General features: G+C 31.5%; 2 protein-coding genes across 2 annotated transcripts; both read right to left on the bottom strand.

The window, feature by feature from the left end:
• Positions 1 to 439: 439 nt before the first annotated feature.
• Positions 440 to 3,162, bottom strand: LOC133685877 (cucurbitadienol 11-hydroxylase-like). Its single transcript, XM_062106937.1, has 9 exons — positions 2,899 to 3,162; positions 2,437 to 2,767; positions 2,190 to 2,339; positions 1,845 to 2,093; positions 1,648 to 1,737; positions 1,326 to 1,404; positions 1,130 to 1,236; positions 883 to 1,010; positions 440 to 756 (listed from the first exon to the last, which is right to left on the bottom strand). Exons 1-9 carry the CDS (start codon positions 3,096 to 3,098, stop codon positions 666 to 668), a joined length of 1,425 nt encoding a protein of 474 aa, XP_061962921.1. The 5' UTR covers positions 3,099 to 3,162; the 3' UTR covers positions 440 to 665.
• A 13,620-nt stretch (positions 3,163 to 16,782) lies between these two features.
• Positions 16,783 to 19,428, bottom strand: LOC133679332 (beta-amyrin 16-alpha-hydroxylase CYP87D16-like). The gene is made up of 9 exons (XM_062101890.1): positions 19,127 to 19,428; positions 18,675 to 19,002; positions 18,428 to 18,577; positions 18,083 to 18,331; positions 17,884 to 17,973; positions 17,684 to 17,762; positions 17,488 to 17,594; positions 17,240 to 17,367; positions 16,783 to 17,117 (listed from the first exon to the last, which is right to left on the bottom strand). The coding sequence occupies exons 1-9, from the start codon at positions 19,324 to 19,326 to the stop codon at positions 17,027 to 17,029; spliced, it is 1,422 nt and encodes a 473-aa protein (XP_061957874.1). The 5' UTR covers positions 19,327 to 19,428; the 3' UTR covers positions 16,783 to 17,026.
• Positions 19,429 to 21,915: the final 2,487 nt, after the last annotated feature.

Raw genomic sequence — 21,915 nt, 5'->3', positions numbered from 1 at the left:
TATCCACTATTTATAGGCATAAGAATTACCACCGTGTGATTAATGCAGGAACTGCTATATATATATATATATATAGCTAAGAGTGTGAACGTTAAAACGTTATTCATGTAAAATTAAAACGAGAACTTAAAAAAATCCAAGAACAGGAGAACTAATGCACGCAGTTAAGTGAAATTATACAGAACTTGAATAAAAATGATTGCAACTTTAAGAAATATAAATGAAATCTTAATGATTGTAACATTTAGCTTGCCATTTGTGGCGTCCATGCATGTAATGGTAGATTTATTTATTTATTGGATGAATTCAAAACCCATATCTGTCTTCTACAACAACAACAAATAAAATAAAATAAACCAATCCATTCATTTTTCTCATCAAGGAAATATCTTCAGAAGATTTTGTTTTTTTTAACGGATCGGGAGGGAAATAGATTTTTTATTGCATTGCTTGAACACTTAGCTTATACAAGAAAGCTTATATATCATACAATATTGTACAAGAGAGAAGGATTCAACGGCGTGCTCTTCACGGTGCGACGTTTGAGACTGCTTCGTTGACTAGAGAGGATCATTATTTATATAAAAAAACAGTTGCTAATAAACAAGCACGTAAAAAAAAAGTAATTAAGCACATGCACTTCCAAGGTAAGGGAAAATAATTCTTCAATTTCTGGCTGTGAACTTAATATGGATGCCATCGCCAAATGAAATGATAGGTGTCCGAGATACTTCTCCTCCCTTGACTTTGGTAAAACTGGCATTTAGAAAGAACAAAAAAACCCAGAGAGTTAACAAAAAAATCTGTCATAAATTTAACTTCCATGTTGTCACTGTTCAAGTATGAGTAGGAGTACGAGAGTAAGAGAAAAATCAACTCTACCTGTAACTAGTGACCAGGATATGCAGAAAAGCGGACAAGACCAGTTTGCTGTACTCTGCCCCAGCACATTGTCTCGTGCCGCCACCAAATGGCATGAAATTCTTGGAAATAGTAACTTGATCAAGGTCCTATTTAGCATTGCAGAAACAATAAAAAGAAAAATTCAGCAGTTATAAAAGCATGATTCTATTAACGTTATGGTAAATTGAATCTATATTAAGGTTTGACTTGGGAAATGGAGCAGTACCTTCCAGCGCCATGGGTTGAATGTAACTGGGTCCTTGTATGTATCAGGATTTAACTGAATAGCAGGGGTAACGATCATAACTGTCCACCCAGCTGGAACGGTGTATCCTGGAGATTTCTCAAAGAATCAATTGAAATGAACATTTTGGAAAAAGAAAGCGAAGAGATTTCTGAGTTAAGAACTGGCAGCTGCATACCTTTGACCTGGAAATCTTTCAATGCCTTGCGGAATAAACCAGGTGGGATGTTGGAGATTCTAAGTGTTTCATTGACAACCTGTGTATCATAATTAACATCGTGTGATTAAGAACAAAAGTCATCTACAAAAAAATAATGAAAAACACGGTTCTTATTCCAAGACAAGAGGACCATATTAATTTTTAGGAAGCAGTGAATGATTGGTCATATTTCATAAGAAGATAACATTGTCTTATTACCGCAAAAAGAAAAAAAAGGAAAAGAGATGTTAATGGAAAGTTGTTATACAAAAGGACAATTTTTTAGAATGTGGAGACTAACCATTTGTGTGAAAGTCATTGATCGGTACTCCTCCCATGTGAGGCGGGAGTTTGGGTTTTCCCTTTTCTTCACAATTGCCTCATGCTCAGCCTGATCGATTAAATTACACAATTAGCGGGGGACATGGTGTGAATAGAGTGGTGGCATCTTCAAATTGAAAGCTTAAAATTCGATGCTATGAGGGTATGTATACGTACTCTCAATTCCTCAACTACTCGAGGGTTCTCTGTAAGAAACTTGAATGTAAGAGTTAGGGTGGTTGACATGGATTCAAAGCTGGCAAACAAGATCCCGAACATGAGTTGGGGGATGAAATCCACCGTCAAGAACTTCTTAGTCTTCATATCATCAATGGCTTGATCAAGAAAATCTCCCCGACGCTTTGATGGGTCGTTGAGCCTCTCCATCAGTGTATCCTTGAGCAATTTCAACATCTTCTCTCGTTCCTGAATCAATAGAAAGGTATGTTATTGAATGGTCATTCCTGAGCAGTGATTACCAAATATGAGCAAATCTCAAGGTTCAGGGACTCCTCTGTTTACCTGCATGCACTTGTGGAACGAAGTGCCAGGAATATTCAAAGGCAAGGAGATGAAACTGTTCAAGATCTTCGTGTAATTCTGACTGAGCGTCTCTTTTGAGTTCTCGGCATCATAACCAAATATTTTGTTTGCAGTAAAATTGAAAACCATCTACAGCAAGAAAAGGCAGGTTAGGGTTAAGAAGACACGTGAGAAAATGTTCATCAATACCAGTGTATCAAGTACTGAAAATAAATAGTGCACTCACGACAGAGATAACTTGTTTGACGTCAACAGGTCCCTGAGAAGCCCACTTTGCCAAGGTGGTGTGAAGCATGTCTTCGATTTTAGGAAGCAGTGATTCTTTAAGGCTCTCAACACCAAAGTGATTCACAGTTATGCTTCTCAAGTATTTGTGAACTGCACCGATTGCGTTCACCCTCGTTTCACCCTCAAGATTGAAAAATTTGGCAAAGGAATCCAAATACCATAGCTCAACCAAGGTTCCTTCGTGTTGCAAGATGTACTTGTTCATTTCATAGTCAGTGGACACAATGATAGGCCTTCCAACCAAGCTGGTTTTAAAGATCGGTCCATACCTGAAACAGGGAGATTAATATGAATTTGTTTGTAGGGAATAAAGCAGGCAAGTATATATGATTTAATTATGAAATAAGATGCTCTGTTTTTCTTTTTTTTTCCTCGCAAACTATGGTAGCCAGCATATTACTTTTGCATCCTTTTCTTGACGAATGGATGAAGGTCCAGAGATTTTCCAGGAATGATGAACTGGAGAGTTTCTCCAATGAGGGGCCAGCCCATGGAACCTGGAGGGAGAACTCCTTCAATTTTTGGGCTTCTCCATTTGAAAATCATATGAGTATAGTATATCACCACCAATGCCACAACAACCAATCCAATTGCCCACATCTTTTTGCTTGATCTTTCGCTCCCTCTTGAGCTAATGGATGTAAGCAAGAGAATGAAAGATAAGAGAGAAAGTTAATGAAGAGGTGGATGAAGAATGGTGCGACTACAAAGCATTATATACAACTCCAGCATCTCCAAGTCAAATACTATTTAGAAAAGCCAAGTTGGAATATAGTTTTTAATAGAATAGATATAGTTTTTTTTTGTTTGTTTATGTATATTCCAATGAGAATAAGATATTTGTAAAAACTTATTATATTTTAATCTATTTAATACACAATTATTTTAATAATTTAATATGACTTTGTTGGCTTGGGGAATCTAAAAATAATCTGAATGATTTTTAATTAATCCAATATTAAAGTATGAAATTAAAAAAATCAATTAAAAAAATTGTTGTTATCTATTTTTGGGTCCCCACACAAAAATAAAAAAATACAAATAAATATAAAAAAATATTCAAAAAAAATCCAAAAAATAATAGCGGTGAGAAAATGATGCTGGAATGCCTATAAAATGACTAGAAATTGGTCGAGTAGGTTCAAAGATACAAAAATTAAAATTTAACAATATATTTTTGACTGATGAGAGCTATGTTGATAAAGAAAATTCAATTTGAGAAAGAAAAGTCTAAAATAAGATGTTTATGGACTCAATTAAATTTTATTGAAGGTTTAATTGAATTTTTGGAGGGTTTGATCGCAAGAAAAATTGTTTTTAATTCAATTTAGTTTTTATTTGAAAGCAATTAAAGTTTAGGGGTCAAATTATAATTTAGCCAAGGACTTGACTACAAAATTTCAGAACTTGAGTGACCAAACTAAAAATGGCCATTTCGCATCCCAAAACGGTGCCATTTCAAAGGACACTGTCCATCATCTTTTTCATTGCACCAGGGAACCGTTTCAGCAGGAAGAAGAAGAAACAATTAGCCCCAGCTGCCCACGATGCAATACGTTACTAAAATGTATGGCATTTGTTCGGCTATAAAGCCAGAGAAAAAAACGCTGCGCCACGCCTGCTAAACGTCTACGAAAGAGTCGTCGGCCGTTATCCTGCATTAAAGTCCATGCATGGCCGTCTCATTATCTGGAGGCGACCGCATGACATTCTCTGGCTATAAAAACCAGAGGAAGGCCATGACAAGGGAGAAAGGTGGGGGGGGTACAAAAAAGAGGAGAACAGGGGAGAAGAACTGAAAAAAACTAGGGGGGAGACTGAAAAAAAAATAGAGGGGAAGAGGAAAACCAAAAATAAACCAGTAGAGAGAGAAGCAAACAAACAGAATCAGGGACAAAAAAAAACACACAGAAGAATACTAGGAGGGAGGAGAAGACAGAGACGAAAGGGAAGGAACAATGCCGCAAGAAGAACAGAAAATAGAAACAGAGAGAACAGGAGACCAGAAACCAGAGAAGAAGCAAATAGAAAACAGAAAGAAAGAGAGGAGAATCGTTCAGCCATCGTCTTCGGCTTTGCCTCCCAGCACCAGGTAAGTTCTTTTTCATTTTGTCTTTTGTAGTTACGTAACACTGTGCGAAGGTAATTTTAATTTCCTTCGCACTGTGCATAGCATGCGTGATTATTTCATGCATGTGAGCCTTTGTCAGTCGGGTCACTGTCGCAAAAACAAGAGAAAAAAAAAAGAGATTTGTAGTTTTTTGGTGTATTTATTTTGAGGTTTTATTTTTATATTATAAAAATACAAATCTAATATTAAAATATCTAGTTTTCTATGAAATGTTGTAAATATATATATAATTGAAAAAACAAAAAACAAAAAAATGCTTTATTTTCATGCATACGATCAAAGATAAAAACATAAAATCATATTGTAGTTTCTTACAACATAGAAAATTTCAAAAACAAATGTCTTAGCATGCATTTTCAGCTGTAATAACAAGTTTATTAAAGTCACGAGAACTAAACCAATATTTCAAAAAAAAAAATTGTTTTCATTTGGTATCTAGAATTACAATCTTATACGTAAGACGTGCTCTTGATATTAAATAGAAAAGTTTGTTTTGTTTTTATTGATGTTACATCAATTAGGTTTTCTTTACTCGATAAGATAAGGATCTCTTTATCAAGGAGAATTTTTTTTCTTTTTTTAATAAGTCATTGACAAGAAAACTTTCAAAATCTTTAAATCACATCAAACCACGAAGCAGTTTACATTAGGTAGGGTGCGCTAGGGGTGCGAATACCTTTCCTAGCTACAACCAGTCCCTTACCCGTGAATCTCTGACAAAGACCAGTACACTCGGGTTTCCTAATAACCCTGAACTAAATACTAGGTAGCGACTCCCAAGAATCAACGAACAAAAATCGCCATCGACGCTGCGTGGGGCACGTGAGACAAAAATAACAGAAAAATAACTTGAGTCAACTCGGGTGAACTTGTTAAATCTATAACATAGGTCATGAGACCAAGATAGTCTCATAAAAAAAACAAGAACAACATAAATTTAAAAAAAAATTAAAGGAAAAAAAACACTACTCAAAAGAATAATATTTTAATATATATGCCCACACGTTGTGGCGGGCTTATGAAGCAAATGTGCTTGATGGTGTTAAAATTGCGAACCAACGCTAGATAAGTAATAGAAACTAAAGGTGTGATGGAGCCAATATTTCATGAGAAAACGGTTACACAAATTAATTACCTTAGCTTAAAACACAACACACAAGATAGTATAAAGCAAGCATGGGGTTGATCACATGAGGAAGGTTCAAGTTAGATTTTTATGCTAGATAATATGCAATTTAGGAGGGGGGTTTGATGTTATCTAGGCTGAAGTAAAAGAAAATAAAAAACTATCAAGCAAAATTAAATAAAATCAGAAAATTATCAAGAGAACAAACCTTGGTTGCAAGTAAACATCCACCTACAAAAATCAGAACTCATCATGGAACGAAAAATCAATTTATATTCTGAATATTTATCTCTTCTTAACATTGGTTAGTTAACGGATCCACCATATAACTAACCCTAACCATCAAACAACCATAGTGTCCGCACCAATAATTTAATTCAATGACAACCTTAAGAACTAGATAAGTTGATTAATAGAGAAGACATAATTGTCTGCATTCTATGTTTGATTTGATTGAATGTTCTCTCTAAGATTAAGAACGTAGATCTTCCATAATTATTAAACTCAGTTGCTTCACAAGTTCATATACCACAACTCCGGTTTTGATATCAAACTTAGTAATAGATTGTTTACAATAATAACTTAAAGTCCACTATAGCAATTAAAATAAAAAATCATAGGAAAAATAAGAATAGGAGAACAAACATATTCATCATATAAACTGAAAAGAAAAGGTAAAATAGATCTCACAGTTTTTGAAATTTGAAGGTTTCTGTGTCCTTGGAACCAAGAAAAAGAGTTTAGCCTTGCATGTTTGTTGAACAACTAATAAAAAAAAAAGAAGAAAACATGATTTCGAGTTTGTAGAGGAGAAGGGGCTTTTTTCTCTTTTGGTTGGCTCTTCTCCTTCTCTTCTTTCATTCTTTTTAATTTTTATATCATAGAAAACCCTAATCTCTATTTTACAAAATAGTCCTTCCTTAAGTAGACAGTTTACATTTAAGTACTTTAATAACTATTTTTCAAAAAAGAAGAAATATCCTTGCATGAAATCTTCAAGCTTTGACTTAGAGGAGCTAAATTGCTAAAATAAAAACTTGGATGTTGGTTTGGATGCTTCGAGATGTAATTTGGACTTGTTTTTTCATAAAATCTGTTTGTTGGTAGAATTTATTTTTCATCTTAGAAAAATCATATCTCAGTCATATAAGATTGTTTTTGGCCGAACTTTGGTAAGTGGATAGGTATTTGAGTCAGGAATCCAAAACAATTTAGTTTGTATCAAATGGACTTTGGTAGCTCAAGATATTCAAGTTGAAATGACCAAAGGTCAACACTGGCATATTGCAAGATTTAATTTTGAAGGCTGCGATTTCCATGTTGTTCCTTATTTTATTTTCTTGCCTTAGATATCTAGGAAGGTATGGATGATAGTTTTTTAATGCTACTATAATCAATTCATTTTGACCTCTAATGCTTACACTCTGCACAAAACATCGACTGAAGGTCAAATCTGCCAATTACCTCCAATTTATTTCTTTTTGCATCTTTCATCCAAAAGTGCATACAAAACATAAAACAAAGAATTCCAATTTACTCTTTTTTGCATCTTTCATCCGAAAGTGCATTCAAAACATAAAACAAAGGATATCAAGGCATTATATATATAAAACATAGGCAAAACACTAGCTAAATGTGGGTGAAACTATCGAATAATATATTTGCATCAAATACCCTCACACTTAGCTCTTGCTCGTCCTCAAGAAAGGATAGATAAAATTAAATTAAAAATAACTACTCTTAATGTCCAAGAATATATGCATTATAAACCATAGTTATTAAACCCGGACCGGCCCGGCAGGTCGACCCGATAGCTGGACCGGCCTGGGTTTGTCAAAAGACCGGCCAGTGTAATGACCTAGCCAAACCCTGTCGACCCATGACCTGGATGAACTCGAACAAGACCCGGTGTTTTTGTTTTTTCAAAATGTGGTTTTTCTCCTATACCCTTCTTTTTTTCATATTTTTTTGTGTTGCTTATTAACACTTTTTAAAGTTCACTATATAAATATTAGAAAAATATTTTATTTTTTCAATGTGGGGTTTGAAACCCTTTAGTATATATACTCTATGTTTCCAAGAAAAAAGTTATTTTTTCAATGTGGGATTTGAAACCCTTCCGTATATATACTATATGTTCACAAGAAAAAAAGTTATGTTTGTTCAATGTGGAATTTGAAACCTTTTAGTATATATATTCTGTGTTCCCAAGAAAAAAAGTTATTTTTTCAATGTGGGATTTGAAGCTCTTTCATATATATATTCTATGTTCACAAGAAAAAAGTTATGTTTTTTCAATGTGGGATAAAAAACTTTTTAGTTTAAATACTTCAACTTAAAAGGATAACATAATATCTTTTCAATGTGGGATTTGAAACCCTTAAGTATATATACTTTATGTTCACAAGAAAAAAGTTATGTTTTTTCAATGTGAGATTTGAAACCCATTAGTATATATACTCCTATGTTCCCAAGAAAAAAATTATTTTTTCAATGTAGGATTACAAGCTATTTTGTATATATACTCTATGTTCACAAGAAAAAAGTTATGTTTTTTCAATGTGGGATAAAAAAACTTTTTTGGTTTAAATACTTCAACTCAAAAGGATAATATAATATCTTTTCAATATGGGATTTGAAGCCCTTTAATACATATACTTTATGTTTACAAGAAAAAAATTATGTTTTTTCAATGTGGGATCAAAAACTTTTTAAAATATTCTTTTAAACTTCATTATTTACAACATATATAGCCTATATTTACATGGATTTTTTTTTAATTTTTTCATATGAAATATTAAAGCTTTAAATATATATTTTTTAAATTTTTTAGGTTGATCCGAGTTGACTCATGAAACCCGGGACCCAGCCCCTTGACCGGGTCAACCCTCGGGCCGAGTTTAATAACTATATTATAAACAAGTATACAATAAAGAAGGATAATGGGTATAGATTTTCATGAATTCATTTACATGCAAACTTCAAAACTCAATTAATCGTTGAAATTTAAATGAAATCTATGTCATGCCAAAGTAATAGTTCCTCTCATTGATATATACTCCAACACTCACATGTTTAGGGCTTATGTATTTAAATTTCTCAAATTCAATCAATGAATATGTTCTACCATAAACTTGCTCTTCAATCTCATCTCCATTGCTAACATATTATATGCAATGCAAGAATCAAAAGGTCTTATTTTCCGGTTGTAATGGGGCTAAGGTTAAGGTTAGGTAAAAGAGAGTAAAAGAAAAGGTTCAAACCAAAAAAAATAGAGCATTCTGAAAAATAATATTTCAAACAAGATATTCCATCAAAGCACATAAATTTTCCATCTTTAAGCACCAATGCTTAACTTCTTTTGATTTCAAGCTCCATCAATATAGAATCTTAAGAACACAAAGGAAGACTTTTCTTTTCTATTCCTTTATTTTTGTTTTTTTTTCTTTCAGCTTTGACATCTTTGCCTATCTTTTCATCAAGCATCATTTCTTCTTTCTTTTCACATAATTTCCAACCATAATTTCATGAGATATCACAAGTATATGCTCTACTAATCCTTAACAGGGAAAAAGAGGAAAACATATAAAAAGTTAAGGTTTATACATGAATAAAGCAAAGAAAAGATAAACAAGCTCAAAAGGGGCTCACTATGGATAATATGCTTTAGGTTGACTTTTTAGTTAAAGTGATTAAAATTCCTAATGTCTTTATCATCTTCATGTATATATGTAATGTGAATGTAATCTCAACATGATATGAAGCAAGTTATAAAGATACATATCATTGAAAAAATATACAATTAAAGAATATAATGTTGAAGGCTCAAAAGCTTGCATTTATATAACACTATAAAGTCAACATGACATAGTTTCAAAGTCAATCATAAACCAATTAAACGTTAAAACTTGCATGCACACTCATTCATTCGATTTATATCTTCATCTATCTCAATTAATTCTCATTCATAATACTCATATTCTCATTCATAATACTCATATTCTCATAAACCAATGGGAGTTCAAAAAGAGCAAATATAGATTTTTTTTTTGAAAAATAGCAAAGAAAACCAAAATTCTCTTAATACCCCTACACTTTAAACACAACATTGTCCTCAATGTTGAAATAAAAGAAAATGAATATAAGAGAATGAAAAAATAAAATAAAATACAAAAAATAAAAGATAAGGGAAAAAGAAAGCAAATCTGATTTTTTTTCTTTTTGTGCTGGGTTGCTTCCCAAAAAGTGCTTTTGTTTTATGTTATTGGCTCAATATGTGGCATGCTTATTCTTCATAGATTGGTTCAGCTAACTCCACAAAAGAGGTGAGTTCTGTCGTCCAACCTTCATAGAAAGGTTTCAAGCGATGCCTATTAACCTTGAGCACTTTGTTTGTTTCTAAACTTGTAATTTCAACTACACCATAAGGAAAAATATTAGAAACAACAAAGGGTCCAATCTAACAAGAGCGCAACTTTTCAGAAAAAAGTTTCAAATGGGAATGATAAAGAAGGACTTTGTCTCCAAGATGAAACTCTTTTCTCATAATCATTCGGTCATGAAGACTCTTAGTCTTTTCTTTGTAAATCATTGCTTTCTCATAAGCACCATTTTGTATCTTTTCTAAAGTGGTTCTAGTATTTTTGAGTATCGAAAGGATAGGCGCTGCCCATTTATTGTCTGTGATGGGATAAATGACTCTTGCATCATGGAGGACAGTTTGCAAAGCCAATGCTGATCGGCGTACATTTTGGGGAATACATATATGTCTCTCTATCTCTTCTATCTCCGTAAAATCATAGCCATAACTCAAAGCCACACTTAATCCGTTCTAACAGTCAAAATCAAAAACTTGTTGCGCACTCTTATCAACTTGATCATAACGTGTGATAGAATAAACATTGCTATAAGAATATTTCATTGCATTATGAAAATTAAATTCAATTTTTTCATCTCATACCTCCATAAACAAAATATCCTTACCACAATCAATCTTTGTATTGACAGTTTTCAAGAATGGTCTCCCAAACAATATAGGAGTGTTGTTTGAAGAATCACAAGAATTATGTTTCATATCAAGAATATAAAAGTCGCATGGAATAACCAAATTATCAATCTTGACTAGGACATCTTCTATCACACCAACTGGATAAACAAAGCTACGATCTACAAGTTATATTACAATACTAGTTCTATCCAAAGGCTCCAGACTAAGAGAATCATAAACATGTTTAGGCATAACACTAATGGATGTACCTAAATCACATAAAGCCCTTTTAAAACTAGTATTACCAATAACACGTGATAATAAATGCACATGAGTCTTTTTGCTTCAAAGGCGTATTATTTTGAATAACAACAGATATAACTTCACCCATACTTACCATTTCATGACCTTTCATCTTGAAAGCTCTCTTGGTAGTACACAACTCCTTCAAGAACTTGATAGCATCAAGCAAAGGAATATTGAGTTTCACTTTCTTGAAGACCTCTAAAATTTCTTTTTCTTTATCATCTTTCTTTGACTTAGAAGAATTCATAGGAAATGGTGGAATTATTTTTAACATGGAATTCAATGAGTAGGATTTACCTTTGGAGTGTTGGTCATTGTTTTAGTTTGGAAGGAGGAGGATGCTTCTTCTTTGTACTCAATTCTGTTTCTATCTCTTCTTCTTCATCCATCTCAATTTGTTTTGACCTTTGCTCTTCAAGTTCTTTTCCATTTCGCAACATGATCGTACTAACATTCTCTTTTGAATTCAATGCTTGGGAGGGCAATTTTCCATTCATTTGTGCTTTAAATTTCCTTACACTTAAAGCTACTTACCCCACTTGCTTCTCTAAGTTGTGAATGCTTGACCTTGTTTCCTGTTGAAAAGACATGATATTTTGTTGCAAGGTCACCGTGTTAGAAGCCAAGGTTTTCATCATCTCATGAAGATCATCACTTGATGACCCAATAACATTGAAATTTATGACTATAGGGGGCTATCTTGCTTGATAATTTTATTGGGACTGAAATTTATGGAACTATCGGCCTCGATTGCCTTGTTGAGGCGGGTTTGCATAATGTAAGTTGGGATGATCTCTCAATCCAGGATTGTATGTGTTGAAAAAGGGACGTACTTACGTCGAGAGTGTCCATTGAATGCTCCATCAATTGCATTAGCTTGTTCAATGTATCTTCTTGCATTGTTGGGCATATATCCGAAGCATGTCCTTGTAAGGAGCATATGCTACAAAATTTCACCTGCTATACATTTCCATAAGCCAAAGAACACACAAGAGAAGTGAGATCATTAACTTTATTCTCAAGGTTAGAAATACTTACCTCATTTACTCGTTTGTTTGAGAAGTCTCCACGAGTGCCAAATTGTTTTGAGTTGGCTGCCATATTTGAGATCAATTGGCGTGCAGCCTCGAGTGTCTTATCTACCAATGCCCCTTCACTTGTTGCATCAATGATACTGTGGTCAGTATGCATTAGTCCTTCATAGAAATATTGAATGAGCAACTGTATCTGATGATGAAGGCATTGAATACACAGTTGCTCAAATCTTTCCCAATACTCGGAGAGTGTCTCCCTATGAGATTGTCGAATCCCACATATTTCTTTTCTTATGTTGGAAACTCGAGATGCTGAGAAATATTTTTTAAGGAAAATCTTCTTTATAGCATTCCATGTTCCAATGGAACCTGGGAGAATAGAGAAAAACCATGCCTTTGCTGCCCCTTTTAAAGAGAAGGGGAAAGTTTTCAACTTAACCTGTTCTTCGTCAACTCCATTTGATTTCATGCCAACACAAAACATGTGGAACTGCTTGAGATGAGTATGAGGATCTTCTCTGGTAAGTCCATTGAATATTGGCAGTAAATGTATAAAACCAGACTTGAGCTCGAAGTTGACATTATTGTCAATGTTTACATTTAAGTACTTTAATAACTATTTTCCAAAAAAGGAGAAATAACCTTGCATGCAATCTTCAAGATTTGACTTGGAGGAGCTAAATTTCTAAAATAAAAACTTAGATGTTGGTTTGGATGCTTCGGGACGTAATTTGGACTTATTTCTTCACAAAACCTGTTTGCTGACATAATTCATTTGTCACCTTAGAAAAATCATATCTCACTCATATGAGATTTTTTTGCTGAACTTTGGTAAGTGGATAGGTATTTAAGTCAGGAATTCAATAAAATTTAGTTTGAATCAAATGGACTTCTGTAGCTTAAGATATTCAAGTCGGAATGACCAAAGGTCAACATTGACAGATTGCGAGATTTGACTTTGAAGACTGCGATTTTGATGCTCTTTTTTTATTTTATTTTCTTGCCTTGGATGTCCGGAAAGGTATGGATGATAGCTTTTTAATTCCACTAGAATCACTTCATTTCGACCTCTAGAGCCTACGCTCTGCACAAAACATCAACTGAAGGTCAAATCTGCCAATTACCTCTAATTTACCCATTTGTGCATCTTTCATCCAAAAGTGCCTTCAAAACATAAAACAAAGAATATCAAGACATTTTATATGTAAAACATAGGCAAAACACTAGTTAAATATGGGTGAAACTATCAAATAATATAGTTGCATCAAATATAGAGACTGAATAGAATGAGTTGTTTTGTGAGGAAAGCTACAGAGCTTTCCCCACATGATATAGTTTTTTGCTATATGATTTAGGTTTTCTGTTAATAAAAAGAAAAAAAAATAAAAAGCTAAATTCTTAATTGGCTCAATATTAAAAACAAATCAACAAATATAATATTGAAAAAAATTAAACAGAAAAAACAAAAGAAAAAAACCATATAAAAAAACACTGTAGCAATTCATAAATATCAAAAAAATAAAATTGACAAACAATTTTGAAAAAAAAACCATGTAGGGAAACACTGCAGCAATCCACAATACTTTAAAGAAAAAAAAACCTACAAAGCTAAATTCTTGAACAATTCAATATTAAAAAAATAAAATCAATAAAGACAATTTTGAAAAAAATCATAAAAAAAACAAAATCATAAAAAAATAAAAACTAAAAAAACTAAACTATATAAAGAAACATTGTAGCAATCCACAGTGTTTTATGAGGAAAGTTATAGTTGTAATTCTCAATCAGCTCAACATTAACAAAAATTGACAAAAATAATTTTTGAAAAAATCATTAAAAAAAACAAAAACCATAATGGGAAACACTATAGGAATCCACAATGTTTTAAAGAAAAAAACATCAAAGCTAAATTCTCAACTAGTTCAATATTAAAAAAATAAAATCAATAAAGATAATTTTGAAAAACATAATAAAAAAAACTAAAATCATGTGGGAAAATACTGTAGCAATCCACATAATTTTAAAGAAAAAAACTACAAAGTTAAATTCTAAACCAGCTCAATATTAAAAAAAAATAAAATTGACAAAGATAATTATGGAAAAAATCATTTAAAAAATAAAAACCATGTGGGGAAACACTGTAAAAATCCACAGTGTTTTAAAGAAAAAAAACAAAGCTAAATTCTCAACCAGTTTAATATAAAAAAATAAAATAAAAAAAAGATAATTTTAGAAAAAATCATTAAAAAAAATCATGTGGGGAAATACTGTAGCAATCCACAGTGTTTTAAAGAAAAAAACTATAAAGCTAAATTCTCAATCGACTCATTATTAAAAAAATAAAATCGACAAAGATAATTTTAGAAAAAATCATTAAAAATAACAAAAAAAACAATAAAAAAACAAGTGGGAAACACTATAGCAATCGATAATGTTTTATGAGAAAAGTTACACTGCTTTCCCCACACGTTAACAAAAAAAAAAACAAAAAAAAATCCAAAAACAAACCCAGTAGGGAAATACTGTAGCAATCCACAGTGTTTTGTGAGGAAAGCTATAGTTGTAATTCTCAACTAACACATTATTAAAAAAAAATCGACAAAGACAATTTTGAAAAAAAATCATAAAAAAAAACTATGTGGGGAAACACTATAGCAATCCAAAGTGTTTTAAAGAAAAAAATCACAAAGCTAAATTCTCAACCAGCTCAATATTAAAAAAAAAAAATCGACAAAGAGAATTTTGGAAAAAATCTTTGAAAAAAAAACAATTCGTAAAACAAAAAAAAAACCAACTAAAAAAATATCATAAAAAAATCATGTAGGTAAATACTGTAGCAATCTATAGTGTTTTGTGAGGAAAATTACAATTATAATTTTCAACCAGCTCATTATTAAAAAAGTAAAATCGACAACGATAATTTAAAAAAAAACCATAAAAAAAAAACCATGTGGGGAAATATTGTAGCAATCTAGAGTGTTTTAAAGGAAAAAACTACAAAACTAAATTCTCAACCAGCTCATTATTAGAAAAATAAAATCAACAAAGATAATTTTGGAAAAAATCATTAAAAAAGTTATATAAAAAAAACAAGTGGGAAACACTGTAACAATTTATAATGTTTTGTGAGGAAAACTATAGTGCTTTCCCCATATGTTAACAAATAAAATAAAATAAAAAAACAAACCATGTAGGAAAATACTGTAGCAATGCATAGTGTTTTATTAGGAAAGCTACAGTTGTAATTCTCAATCAACACATTATTAAAAAAAATAAATTGACAAAGATAATTTTAGAAAAAAAATCATTAAAAAAAAACCATGTGGGGAAACATTGTAGCAATCCAAAGTGTTTTTTTTAAAAAAACCACAAAGCTAAATTGTCAACCAACTCAATATTAAAAAAAAAAAATCGACAAAGATAATTTTGGAAAAAATCATTAAAAAAACAAAAAAAAATCATAAATTAAAATCGACAAATACAATTTTAAAAAAATCATTAAAAAATTCCAAGTAAAAAAACACTGTACCAATCCACATTGTTTTAAAGAAAAAAAAGCTACGAAGCTAAATTCTCAACCAGCTCAATATTAAAAAAAAAAGATAATTTTGGAAAAATTCATTAAAAAAAGCAAAGAAAAACAAAAAAAAATCATAAAATAAAAAAAAAAGGAAAGGAAAGGAAAGCAATCCACAGTGTTTTTTAAGAAAAACTGCATTTGAAATTTTGAACCAGCTCATTATTAAAAAAATAAAATCGACAAAGATAATTTTAGAAAAAATAATTAAAAAAACGATGCAAGAAAACATTGTAACGATCCACAGTGTTTTGAAAAAAAAAACTACAAAGCTAAATTCTCAACAAGCTCATTATTAAAAAAAATAAAATCGACAAAGACAATCTTAAAAAAAATCATTAAAAAAAACCCATATGGAGAAACATTATAGCAATCCAAAGTGTTATAAAGAAAAAAAACTACAAAGCTAAATTTTCAACTAACTTAATATTAAATAAATAAAATTGACAAAGATAATTTTGGAAAAAATCATTAAAAACAAAAAACAAAAATATCATAAAACAAAAAAATGAAATAAAAAATATTATTAAAAAAATATAAAAAACTATGTAGAGAAACAATATAGCAATTTACAGTGTTTTGTGAGGAAAGTTACAGTTATAATTCTGAACCACCTCAAAGAAAGTAAAATTAACAAATACAGTGTTAAATAGTTAAAACTAATGCACGCAGTTAAGTGAATTTATACAGAACTTGAATAAAAATGATCGCAACTTTAAGACATATAAATGAAATCTTAATGATTGTAACATTTAGCTTGCATTGTGTGGCGTCCATCTAATGGTGGATTTATTTATTGAATGAATTCAAAACCCATATCTGTCTTCTACAACAACAACAAATAAAATAAAATAAAATTAACCAATCCATTCATTTTTTTCATCAAAGAAATATCTTTAAAAGATTTGTTTTTGTTTTAAGAATGATATATGTAAACATCAAGGACATAACTTTAAACCCTCTCGGCTTGGAAGAACTTGAATATGGAGAAGACTTGCGGGCATAGCCATAGTCCTTTGCCAATTTTTAATTAATGGTATCAAATATCAGTGAAGTAAAAGAGACGCCAGAGAATATTGCATGCTCTGGTTAACATAGCTTGCATTTCTGAAAAAGCTGGATCGGGAGGGAAATAGATTTTTTATTGCATTGCTTGAACACTTAGCTTATACAGGAAAGCTCATATATCATACAATATTTTACAAGAGAGAAGGATTCAACGCCGTGCTCTTCACGGTGTGACTTTTGAGACTCCTTCGTTGACTGGAGAGGATCATTATTTTTATTTAAATAAAAGTTGCTAATAAACAAGCACATAAGAGAAGGTAATTAAGAGCATGCACTTCCAGGTAAGGGAAAAGAATTCTTCAATTTCTGGCAGTGAACTTAATATGGATGCCATCCCCAAATGAAATGATAGGGGTCCGAGATACTTCTCCTCCCTTGACTTTGGTAAAACTGGCATTAAGAAAAAAAAAACCCGGAGAGTTAACAAAAAGATCTGTCATAAATTTAACTTCCATGTTGTCACTGTTCAAGTATGAGTGGGAGTACGAGAGTAAGAGAAAAATCAACTCTACCTGTAATTAGTGACCAGGACATGCAGAAAAGTGGACAAGACCAGTTTGCTGTATTCTGCTCCAGCACATTGTCTCGTGCCGCCACCAAATGGCATGAAATTCTTGGAAATAGTAACTTGATCAAGGTCCTATTTAGCATTGCAGAAACAATAAAAAGAAAAAATTCAGCAGTTATAAAAGCATGATTCTATTAACGTTATGGTAAATTGAATCTATATTAAGGTTTGACTGGGGAAATGGAGCAGTACATTCCAGCGCCATGGGTTGAATGTAACTGGGTCCTTGAATGTATCAGGATTTAACTGAATAGCAGGGGTAACAAGCATAACTGTCCAACCAGCAGGGACGGTGTATCCTGGAGATTTCTCAATGAATCAATTGAAATGAAAATTTTGGAAAAAGAAAGCGAAGAGATTTCTGAGTTAAGAACTGGCAGCTGCATACCTTTGACCTGGAAATCTTTCAATGCCTTGCGGAATAAACCAGGTGGGATGTTGGAGATTCTAAGTGTTTCATTGACAACCTGTGTATCATAATTAACATCGTGTGATTAAGAATACAAGTCATCTACCAAAAAATAATGAAAAACACGGTTGCTATTAAAGACAAGAGGACCATATTAATTTAAGAATATGGAGACTAACCATTTGTGTGAAAGTCATTGATCGGTACTCATCCCATGTGAGGCCGGAGTTTGGATTTTCCCTTTTCTTCACAATTGCCTCATGCTCAGCCTGATCGATTAAATTACACAATTAGCGCGGGACATGGTGTGAATAGAGATTGGTGGCATCTTCAAATTGAAAGCTTAAAATTTGATGCTATGAGGGTATGTATACGTACTCTCAATTCCTCAACTACTCGAGGGTTCTCTGTAAGAAACTTGAATGTAAGAGTTAGGGTGGTTGACATGGATTCAAAGCTGGCAAACAAGATCCCGAACATTTGTTGGGGGATGAAATCCACTGTCAAGAACTTCTCAGTCTTCATATCATCAATAGCTTGATCAAGAAAATCTCCCCGACGCTTTGATGGGTCGTTGAGCCTCTCCATCAGTGTATCCTTGAGCAATTTCAACATCTTCTCCCGGTCCTGAATCAATAGAAAGGTATGTTATTGAATGGTCATTCCTGAGCAGTGATTACCAAATATGACCAAATCTCAAGGTTAAGGGACTCCTCTGTTTACCTGCATGCACTTGTGGAACGAAGTGCCAGGAATATTCAAAGGCAAGGAGATGAAACTGTTCAAGATCTTCGTGTAATTCTCACTGAGCTTCTCTTTTGAGTTCTCGGCATCATAACCAAATATTTTGTTTGCAGTAAAATTGAAAACCATCTACAGCAAGAAAAGGCAGGTTAAGGTTGAGAAGACACGTGAGAAAATGTTCATCAATACCAGTGTATCAAGCACTGAAAATAAATAGTGCACTCACGACAGAGATAACTTGTTTGACGTCAACAGGTCCCTGAGAAGCCCACTTTGCCAAGTTGGTGTGAAGCATGTCTTCGATTTTAGGAAGCATTGATTTAAGGCTCTCAACACCAAAGTGGTTCAAAGTTATGCTTCTCAAGTATTTGTGAACTGTACCGATAGCGTTCACCCTGGTTTCACCCTCCAGAGCGAAGAATTTGGCAAAGGAATCCAAATACCATAGCTCAACCAAGGTTCCTTCGTGTTGCAAGATGTACTTGTTCATTTCATAGTCAGTGGACACAATGATTGGCCTTCCAACCAAGCTGGTTTTAAAGATCGGTCCATACCTGAAACAGGGAGATCAACATGAATCTGTTAGTAGGGAATAAAGCAGGCAAGTATATATGATTTAATTATGAAATAAGATGCTCTGTTTTTTTCTCTCGCAAACTATGGTAGCCAGCATCTTACTTTTGCATCCTTTTCTTGACGAAAGGATGAAGGTCTAGAGATTTTCCAGGAATGATGAACTGGAGAGTTTCTCCAACGAGGGGCCAGCCCATGGAACCTGGAGGGAGAACTCCTTCAATTTTTGGGCTTCTCCATTTGAAAATCATATGAGTATAGTATATCACCACCAATGCCACAACAACCAATCCAATTGCCCACATCTTTTTGCTTGATCTTTCGCTCCCTCTTGAGCTAATGGATGTAAGCAAGAGAATGAAAGATAAGAGAGAATGTTAATGAAGCGGTGGATGAAGAATGGTGCGACTACAAAGCATTATATACAACTCCAGCATCTCCAGGTCAAATACTATTTAGAAAAGCCAATTTGGAATAAAGTTTTTAATAGAATAGATATAGTTTTTTTTTGTTTATGCATATTCCAATGAGAAAAAGACATTTATAAAAACCAATTATATTTTAATATATTTAATGCACAATTATTTTAATAATTGACTTGGTTGGCTTGACGGGTCTAAAAATAATCTGGACGATTCTTAATCAAACCAATATTAAAATAAAAAATTAAAAAAAATAAAAAAATAATTTAAGTTGATTCGGGTGAACTTGCTAAATCTATGAATAATATTTAATAATACTTTTACAAAATACACACACATAGTAGATGGCATGCCCGCGTGCTATGGCGGGCTTATAAAGCAAATATGCTTGATGATGTTAAAATTATGAATCAGTGCTTAGTAAGTAATATAAATTGAAGATGTGATGAATTCAATATTCCACGAGGAAAAAAATATTGTGTTGATGATCAAAAACTTAAACACTCAATATAATAAGTAGTAACAATCCACGGTGTTTTGTGAAAAAAGCTACAGTATTTTCCCCACGTAATTTAGCTTTATGCCATATGATTTAACTTTTCTGTTAATAAAAAGGAAAAAAATATATAAAGTTAAATTCTCAACCAACTCAATATTAAAAAAATAAAATCGACAAATATAATTTTGAAAAAAATCAAAAGGAAAAAAATCATGTAGGGAAACACTGTAGCAATCCATAGATATCAAAAAAATAAAATTGACAAATAATTTTGAGAAAATAATTAAAAAAATCCATGTGAGGAAATACTGTAGCAATCCAAAGTGTTTTAAAGGAAAAAACTACAAAGCTTTCTCAAGCAGCTCAATATTAAAAAAATAAAATTGATAAAGATAATTTTTGAAAAAATAATTAAAAAAACAAAAGAACAAAAAAAAATCATAAATAAAAAAAACCATATAGAAAAACATTGTAGCAATCCACAGTGTTTGGTGAAGAAAACTACAGTTGTAATTCTCAACCAGCTCAATATTAAAAAAATAAAATTGACAAAAATAATTGTAAAAAAGATCATTAAATAAAAACCATGTGAAGAAACACTATAGTAATTCACAGTGTTTTAAAGAAAAAAAACTACAAAGCTAAATTCTCTACAAGCTTAGTACTAAAAAATTAAAAACGACAAAAATAATTTTGATAAAAATCATTACAAAAAACAAAAAAAAAATCATAAAACAAAAAAAGAAGCAAAATAAAAACACATATCATAAAAAAAAACAAAAAAAACTATGTAGAGAAACACTATAGCAATCTACAGTGTTTTGTAAGGAAATTTACCGTTGTAATTCTCAACCAGCTCATAATTAAAGTCGATAAAGATAATTTTTGAAAAAATCATTAAAAAAAACATATGGGAAAACATTGTAGTAATTCACGGTGTTTTAAAGAAAAAAAAAACTACAAACCTAAATTCTCAACCAACTCAATATTAAAAAAATCTACAAATTGTTTTTGGAAAAAATCATTAAAAAAACAAAACAAATCATAAAAAACAAAACAAACAAAATAAAATAAAAAAAACATGTAGGGAAACACTGTAGCAATCCACTATGTTTTGTGAGGAAAGCTACAGTTGTAATTTTCAACCAACTCATTATTAAAAAATAAAATCGACAAAGACAAGTTTGAAAAAAATTATTTAAAAAAAAATAATGTGGGAAACACTGTAGCAATCCAAAGTTTTAAAGAAAAAAAACTATGAACCTAAATTCTCAACTTGCTCAATATTAAAAAAATAAAATCAATAAAGTTAATTTAAAAAAAAAAACATTAAAAAAAATCATAAAACAAAGAAAAAAAATATCATAAAAAACAAAAAAAATCATGTTGGGAAACACCGTTGCAATCCACAAAGTTTTGTGAGGAAAGCTACATTTATAATTCTCAACCAGCTCATTATTAAAATATTAAAATCAATAAAGATAATTTTGGAAAAAATCATTAAAAATAAGTCATATGAAAAAACACTGTAATAATCCACAATGTTTTTTTTTTTAAACTACAAAATTAAATTCTCAACCAACTCAATATTAAAAAAATAAAATCGACAAAATATTAAAATCAACAATTTTGGAAAAAATCATTAAAAAAACAAAAAAAAACAAAAAAAGAATCAACAAAATAAAAAACAAACAAAAACCATGTAGGAAAACACTGTAGCAATCTACATTATTTTGTGAGGAAAGCTACAATTGTAATTCTCAACTAGCTCATTATTAAAATATTAAAATCGACAAAAATAATTTTAAAAAAAATCATTAAAAAAACCCTTGTGGAAAAAAAAAGGTTGTAATCCACAATGTTTTTTTTTTAAAAAAACTACATAGTTAAATTGTCAACCAACTCAATATTAAAAAAATAAATCATAAAACAAAATAAACAAAATAAAAAACAAACAAAAACCATGTAAGGAA

Source organism: Populus nigra, chromosome 1, assembly GCF_951802175.1.
Source record: "Populus nigra chromosome 1, ddPopNigr1.1, whole genome shotgun sequence".
In the NCBI taxonomy this organism is placed as follows: Eukaryota; Viridiplantae; Streptophyta; class Magnoliopsida; order Malpighiales; family Salicaceae; genus Populus; species Populus nigra.
This window is presented reverse-complemented; position numbering and strand designations above follow the sequence as displayed.

What these genes read in the sequence shown, in the direction of transcription:
- LOC133679332 (XM_062101890.1), bottom strand. Translation starts at nt 19,326, where the DNA reads ATGTGGGCAATTGGATTGGTTGTTGTGGCATTGGTGGTGATATACTAT. An exon ending in GAGTAGTTGAGGAATTGAGA is followed by an intron (nt 17,974 to 18,082) that starts GTACGTATACAT and finishes TTAATCGATCAG; the next exon opens with GCTGAGCATGAGGCAATTGT. An exon ending in GAAAGATTTCCAGGTCAAAG is followed by an intron (nt 17,595 to 17,683) that starts GTATGCAGCTGC and finishes AGAAATCTCCAG; the next exon opens with GATACACCGTCCCTGCTGGT.
- LOC133685877 (XM_062106937.1), bottom strand. Translation starts at nt 3,098, where the DNA reads ATGTGGGCAATTGGATTGGTTGTTGTGGCATTGGTGGTGATATACTAT. An exon ending in CAATGACTTTCACACAAATG is followed by an intron (nt 1,405 to 1,647) that starts GTTAGTCTCCAC and finishes TATGATACACAG; the next exon opens with GTTGTCAATGAAACACTTAG. An exon ending in TCAACCCATGGCGCTGGAAG is followed by an intron (nt 1,011 to 1,129) that starts GTACTGCTCCAT and finishes AATGCTAAATAG; the next exon opens with GACCTTGATCAAGTTACTAT.